This window comes from Aricia agestis, chromosome 13 (genome assembly GCF_905147365.1).
Source record: "Aricia agestis chromosome 13, ilAriAges1.1, whole genome shotgun sequence".
Taxonomy (NCBI): domain Eukaryota; kingdom Metazoa; phylum Arthropoda; class Insecta; order Lepidoptera; family Lycaenidae; genus Aricia; species Aricia agestis.
The window spans coordinates 2,102,633-2,110,152 of record NC_056418.1 but is presented as its reverse complement, the minus strand read 5'-3'; the positions used below and the strand labels follow the sequence as shown (position 1 = coordinate 2,110,152).

Below are 7,520 nucleotides of genomic sequence, written 5' to 3'. Positions count from 1 at the left end.
CCAGCTTCCATGAAATCCATATCTGCAAAATAAAGTTAATTTAATAAAAAATACTTATTTTTTTGTATAGTTTAAAACTTATTTAAAATTTACTGTAAGGAACAACTACTTTCACAGAAATCATCCGATAATATTGTATTGGATGGTTTGGCATTTCAGCCTCACTATATAAACTCACTTATCTAATAAAAATATAGGTAATTATTAAGATTATGTTTTTAATAGGTTAGTTAGAAATTGTAGAACTTACCTACTTAGTACTTACAGAGTATAATAAAATTCTATGTTCACCATCACCAAATACTAGTGCTCTGCGATGAAAGCCAAGACTTCATTGTCGACTTTGTTTATTGGTAAGCCATATCATCATCTTTGATTACCAGCAGCATCAGCAGGCCCCAAAGTAGGTACCACCTCTGTTAGCCATAGCTTCATCTTGCTATTGCTTTTAACTTTTAAGGTCAGCCCAGTACTACAAAAATAGAAAAGTGTTATGAAAAGGCAAAAAAGGGAGAAGTAACATCAGGAAAGTACAAATTAAGGATGCTTACCTTTTTCTATTGTTCTCAAGATTTTGTTGATCTAGATTCTAGAGCTTTAGGCTCATGGGCAAGATTATTCTACGGTTTTCAACATTTTCTTTTCAGATTGACCCAAGATCTACTCCTTTGGCTATTTCACAAGGAAATCCAGCTAATACATTGGTGAAATACCAAAGATTTTACATTTTACAGCATTGTACTTGTATAATCTCGCTCACTTGTTATTTTGTTCACGAAACAATCACAACTAAAGCGAACGCAGAGTACTTTTGTATACATTAGAAACGTGAACACTTGTAAATATTGTCGAAGTTTGTTTGATTTGACATTCCAATAATAGTTCCTTTGATTGCTACTAAATTGTTTTTGGCGCTAGTGTACTCGCAAAAGTGCATTGAAACGATAAGCGAGCGATCCGCGAGCGATCGCTTACATGATACCATTTTTTTTTATACCCAGCAATCGATCGCGCGATCATCGCGCGATTTTTGCTGATGGTTTGTTAATCGCTATTTTTACGTGATAGCCCTGCGGGTTGTATTGTATAGAATTCCTTCAGGTATTGGATATTTTCGGAAGGGAAGGGTTTGTGAAGAGAAATGTTTTATAAGTTTTAGGCTAATACATTTAGGTCTAACAAAATATAGTTGTTTAACATTATTTGTGGTAGTAGATAGTAATTTTGGATAATAATTTGGCAATAATATATCATGAATAGGTAATATTAATAATAATAAATTGATAATAAATTCAGGTAATAATTTTTGCTTCGAGAGGTGCTCGTTGACGAAAATTTTCCGATTCGGCCCTGACACATTTATATCATTAGATGACAATGCGCGACGGGTCTTGGCATTTTTAACAAATTCGTCCCTCTTACTTTTCCGTATAAACCTAACTATGACAGGTCTCGGTAGTGTCGTATTGATCGTATTTTGCTGTGTGAGGATGCTAGTTTTTTAGGTCCAGCGCGAGTAGCCCAGTCAATGTAAGAGTCCTGGAGGTTTACGCCTATCTTTGAAGCAATAACCATCGTGATGTGGGACAGGTTTTCGTTTTGACATTCTTCAAGGCCCATTATTTCTATCTCATTTTTCATTGCACTTTGAGCTTGCTGTGCGAGCTGGAGCTCTAATCCAGTGATAGTATTGTAGTTGCGGAATGACTGAGACTTGCTGTTCCAATTCTTTTATTTTACGGTCGAAAAAATCAATTTTTTCTAGGCATTTGTCAATTCGTTCGAATAGGCAAGAGTTATGGTCTAGCATTTCGCGACGAAAAGTCCGAAGCTCGGCTAGAACACTTGTTTCAGTGTCGGCGGGGCTCAAGTCCGCGGTGATCGGGGACCTCGATGCAGCGCGCTTGCATGCTCGCGATGTCATCGTAGTTACGTTATCGCTGCAAGGGGAACCGCACGCGCCTGCGCCCGCGGTTTCGCTATGTTTGCAAACTGCAGTTCTTTTTACGTTGGTCAATAAAGCGTGGGCCGTGGCGGCCGGTCAGCGCGCCGAGTGCGAGAGGCGCTCGGCGCCCCTAGGACCGCGGCGCCCGTGTGCACCGCACACATTGCACCTAAGGGAAAGACGCCCCTGCCTGTCTGACTCTATTACGAAGTTTCTTTACTGTTTTGACCTTACAAAGTTAGTCGTAGGTAGAGTTGCCATCACCTTTATTGCCGTCGCCGGTCTAGCACGACAAAAATCCCGGACATTTGACCGAAATATGGCTATTTCCCCGGACACCCATTAAAAACTATTTACTATTACGTCCCAATTTTTTCAGCAAAAATTTGTAATTTGATTAACTTAGGTCCTTGAAATCGTACTTGATTTTGATCAAAGAAGAAAGAAAGTGTGTATGCTTAGCGAGTTTTTATCTTTCGTTTATTGCTGCCTGGATTTCACCCGGACACTTTTCAAAAACCCGGCCAGGACAGGCTAGGACAAATGACAAATCCGGGGAAATCCGGACGGATGGCAACCCTAGTCGTAGGTATCTTTTTTCGAGCATTCAATTATTATTTTTCTGACAAAACCCATACTAATATTATAAGTGTGAAAATGTCTCCTGTAAATGTTCCCCAAACCTCTTTACGCTCAAACCGCTAAACCGATATTGCTTATATTACTTTGAGAGATACTTTGACTCCCGGAAAAGGACATAGGAAAATACATTTTTTCCCGGAAAAATTAACGTCTCCCTTGCGATAAACGAATTATTTCGCAACGGAATTGCGGGCGTCATCGAGTTTTAATATTTACGGTTAGGTATAGATAAAACTTATTAATATTTAAATATATTTAAAGGGCAGCAAAAAAGTAAGAGGTTTCAGTCTAAAGAGAGTTTTGGCGACGGCGCGACATGTGCCTACAGTTGTTGGTGATACTGTTGGGCGTCGGGCTGGCCTCGACCGCCAGCCAACACGGGAATATTGGTGAGATACCCCTGTATACAAAAGTTCCGAAGAATGCTGCTGAGGAGGAATCCCCCGCAATTTCCCTTATAGGCATTCGGGGTAAAACGCCGCACTGGGTAAAAGTACGCAGTATCAATATCTCGGTAAGGGGAGAGCGGGTGAGGGGGGCTTTCTTGACAAAAACAACGGCACTTGATCCGACATATTGAGCTGTCATTTATTGCGCAGTGCGTGTAGTGGTTCCGAAAAAAAATATAAAAAAACACAAATCGGTACTAAGTTTTTCGAAGTTTTTTGTGCTAGGGAAAGTGTGTCACATTATTACGAAGGCAATTATAGAAAATAAGTGTTTTCGTTTGTTTTTGATGATTATTCATTAGGCAATTTGCCACAATGCTGTTTTATAACGTAACTTTATTGAGTACCGGACTTTTGAATGTTGGAAAAAAAGGACAGCGTACATTTACCCACAAGTTGAGGTAAAAGTGCGCAGAAGTAAAAAAAAATAGAAATACTAATTATGGATTAACGGGAACCAAAATGGTCCCAAACTCTACATTTGTCATTTACATACGGTGAAATACGTGTGCTTAATCATGGAATACGAGTAGAAGGCGTATTACACCTATATCAATTTTATAAGCTTTAGAAAAAAAAATGCGTGCGTTGACCCCGAATACCTCTACCGCATTTTCCGATTCCACGGAGCTCATCGATAATACACATGCTTTTCTTATTCTTAAATTTTTCACACTATCCAACGGATACTAATAAAATTTATGTCGGTTTTTAAGAACACAGTAAAAGTTAGAAAAGTGGTTAATGACTTAAACCATATTAATACTATTCAACGCACGAGAATGTTATCAGTCACTTTATTAAATCTGCTTTTATTATATGGTTTGATCGCATTGCAAACCTGTCGACCTTATATAAACTTTATAACATTCAGTCAGTATTTAAAAAAATCGGCCAAGTGCGAGTTAAACTCGCGCACGAAGGGTTCCGTACCTCAATCGAGCAAAAATAGGCTGAAAATTGTGTTTTTTTGTATGGGAGCCCCCCTGAATTATTTAATTTATTTCAATTTTATTATTGATTATTAAAGTACAAATATAACTGAGTATTTCGTTAATATTTCAAGTGCCTATGTGTTGCAGTTATTGATATCGAGCAAAAAATAGCAAAAAATCACGTTTGTTGTATGAGAGCCCCGTTAAATATTAATTTTATGTTGTTTTTAGTACTTATTTGTTGTTAAAGCGACAAAAGATATACATAATCTGTGAAAATTTCAGAAATTTAGCTATAGCGGTCCTTGAGTTACAGCCTGAAGACACACAGACAGACAGACGGACAGACATTGAAGTCTTAGTAATAGGGTCCCGTTTTTACCCTTTGGGTACGGAACCCTAAAAACACTGTCTTATTTTTACACTCTCGCTGTACCTACAAGGTTGTACGCACCCGCAGTGCGACAGGTGACAACAGTCAAAAGTCCTACGCTTGGGTAGCACACATCTCCGTGTGTGTCATTGACGTGGGAGAGCCATGCTTCGGCACGAATGGGCCGGCTCGACCGGAGAAATACCACGGGCTCACAGAAAACCGGCGTGAAACAGCGCTTGCACTGTGTTTCGCCGAGTGAGTGAGTTTACCTTACCCTCTCCTATTTCCTTCCCTACCCTCCCCTATTACCCTATTCCCTCTTAAAAGGCCGGCAACGCACCTGCAGCTCTTCTGATGCGTCGAGTATCCATGGGCGACGGAAGTTGCTTTCCATCAGGTGACCCGTTTGCTCATCTGCCCCCTTATATCATTAAAATCTCCGAAACTCATATTAATTTATGATTGCAGTGCAATAGTGAATCCTGCTGCAAGATAACTTGTCTCGTTCCAACTTTCTTATTCTGACCCTAATTTTACTGGTTTCTTTATGTTAATATTACTTCGTCTTCCGCAGAGGGTTCTGTGTGGGAGTACATCGTGGTGGGGTCGGGCGCGGCCGGCAGCGCCGTCGCCGGGCGGCTGGCGCACGCCGGCCGCTCCGTGCTGCTCGTCGAGGCCGGGGACGAACCCGGACTCATGTCCAAGGTTGAACATACAAACTGAGCTGATCTTTTGACCTGGCATAGTTATCTACCGTATAATAATAATATTATCTCCTTTGCCTTTCAGATCCCCGGCGCCGCTCTGATGTTGGTCGGGACCGAGATGGACTGGGCCTACCGGACGCTCCCCAACAACGAATCGTGTCTCGCTCTCGACGGCGAGTACTGCCGCTTCGTCCGCGGCAAGGCCCTCGGCGGCAGCACCAGCATCAACCTGATGATGTACTCGCGCGGCAACAGGCGCGACTTCGACTTCGACGTCCCCGGCTGGTCGTGGGACGACATGATGCCCTACTTCCTGCGCGCCGAGAGACTGAAAAGACCGCCGAATTTACCCGAGTCCTCCGTGCCGTACCACAACTTCTCCGGTGCGATTCCGATAGAGAACTTCGTCGACTCCGGCCACCCGTGGCACCCGAGGCTGATCGAGGGGTTCCGGGCCCTGAACTTCCCGTGGAACCCGGACGTGAATGCCGCGTCGCAGATCGGCGTCTCGCAGATCCCCGGCTACGTGTCCAACGGCGAGCGAGTGACCGCGGCACGGGCATACCTCGCCGGCGATAGAGTGCTGAAACATCTGAAAGTGCTGAAAAATACGCAGTGTGTAAAAGTTATAATCGACGAGAACGACGTCGCTCGGGGGGTGACCGTCCTGCACAAGCAGAAGAGAGTTTTCGACGTGTTCGCGAAGCGCGAGGTCATCTTGAGCGCGGGAGCGATAGGGACGCCTCACATTCTGATGTTATCTGGAGTCGGACCGAGGCGGCACCTGGAGCGGTTCAACATAACGGTGAGGTCAGATCTACCCGTCGGTGAGAACATGTCGGATCACGTGGTAGCGTTGGCGATGGTGCTGGTCGACCACGACTCGCGCAGCATGAGCGATATCACGATGTTGATAGACAAGAGTCTGCAGATGGCGCAGTGGATGGTTACCAGGAGCGGACCGCTGGCGACCGTCGGCCTGGGGGACGTCACCGCATTCTTCAACTCGAAATGCTACGACTTCGAGAGAAAAAAGCTCCACAACCGGAGCGCGGATTGCGAGATACCGACCGTGCAGACGGTGTTCTCCTACATGGACAAGGGCGCCGTGGAGTTGCTCGGCGGCGTGGTGGACCGCATCATACCCTACAAGCCCGACGTCCGGCGGCAGCTGTTCGAGGCGAACGCGCGCAGCGGTGTGATGGCGGCGTCGCCGGTGCTGCTGCGGCCGGCATCGCGCGGGCGCGTGCGGCTGGCTAGCGCCGACCCCGCCGCGCCACCCGAGATCCTGTCCGACTTCCTGCGCGAGCGACAGGACGCGGCCGAGCTGGGTCGCGCGCTGCGCGTCGTGCAGGACCTGGTGGACACGCCGGCGTTCGCGGGGCGCGGGGCGCGGCTTCTGCGGCTGCGGTTCCCGGGCTGCGTCCGGGACTACTGGGATTGCTACGTGCGGCATATGACGCTGGCGTCGCACCACGCGGTGGGCACGGCGGCGCTGGGGGCGGTGGTGGACGACAGGCTCAGGGTCCGCGGTGTCAGGGGGCTGCGCGTGGCGGACGCGTCGGTGCTGCCGCTGCTGCCGCGCGGCAACACGGCGGCCGCCGTTGTGGCTGTCGGGGAGAGGCTCGCCGACTTCCTACTGGCGGGCGCCTGATGACGCGACGTCGTTTGGCGACGCTACAGGTTACAAACATCAGTTACTAAGGCCGTTATCATACTAGCGATTAGCGAGCAGCTTTGGGGCTGAGCGGTCGCGCAACAAAAACGTGTCGCTTGTACAGCTATACTCAACCTGCGGCCCACGTAAAGTTAAAATTCACGCCCATCGGCAAAATAGTGCAAAGTCTTCGTGAAAGTCGTTGATTTTTTTAATCCACTTTTAAATCGTTAATTTAGAAAAACTTTATTTTTTCTAATCTTCGCATTTTGGTTGTTTAATATCTTGGTTGCTAATTTTTTTCTGTTCCTAGGTTAGTGAATAAAACAATTCACAAATTATTATTAACATTTATTTACATCTAACAAAATATCTAGTTCAGTGCAGTGTTGACTATCAATCACATTTCAGGTATTCGACAAGCACAACGCAACCTCTGACTGATTTTAGTCCCACGCTGACCGTCGGCGCTGATGGCTCGAGATTTATGAAATTTCAGGTAGCGTTTTTGAATAACGCGTAGTCAGCGGTGGCGGCCCTAGGGGATGGCGAACAGGGCAATCACCCAAGGCCTCGCTCATGCAGGGGCCTCGCAAGGTGTTTATTCCTAAGACTAAGGGCCTCGCAAAGACCTTTCGCCCGGGGCCTCGCAATGGGTAAGAGCCAGTCCACACGGCGCGTTGTGTCGACGCAATGCTGCCGTTTGACGCATAGCCGGCCACACGGGCGCTGCGTCATAGCAGCGTTATTACGAAGCAGTCTTAACGTCAACACCCCCTCCCGCTTCGTCTCGGGGGCTGCTGTCCGTC

At 46.2% G+C, this 7,520-nt stretch overlaps 1 protein-coding gene across 1 annotated transcript; it reads left to right on the top strand.

The window, feature by feature from the left end:
* Nucleotides 1-2,898: 2,898 nt before the first annotated feature.
* On the top strand, nucleotides 2,899-7,052 carry LOC121732971 (glucose dehydrogenase [FAD, quinone]-like). Its single transcript, XM_042123020.1, has 3 exons — nucleotides 2,899-2,976; nucleotides 4,922-5,052; nucleotides 5,137-7,052. The coding sequence occupies exons 1-3, from the start codon at nucleotides 2,904-2,906 to the stop codon at nucleotides 6,706-6,708; spliced, it is 1,776 nt and encodes a 591-aa protein (XP_041978954.1). The 5' UTR covers nucleotides 2,899-2,903; the 3' UTR covers nucleotides 6,709-7,052.
* The last annotated feature ends 468 nt before the right edge of the window (nucleotides 7,053-7,520 follow it).

Coding starts and splice junctions, on each gene's coding strand:
- LOC121732971 (XM_042123020.1), top strand. CDS start 2,904: ATGTGCCTACAGTTGTTGGTGATACTGTTGGGCGTCGGGCTGGCCTCG. Junction 2,977..4,921: donor CAGCCAACACGGGAATATTG/GTGAGATACCCC, acceptor CGTCTTCCGCAG/AGGGTTCTGTGTGGGAGTAC. Junction 5,053..5,136: donor AACCCGGACTCATGTCCAAG/GTTGAACATACA, acceptor TTTGCCTTTCAG/ATCCCCGGCGCCGCTCTGAT.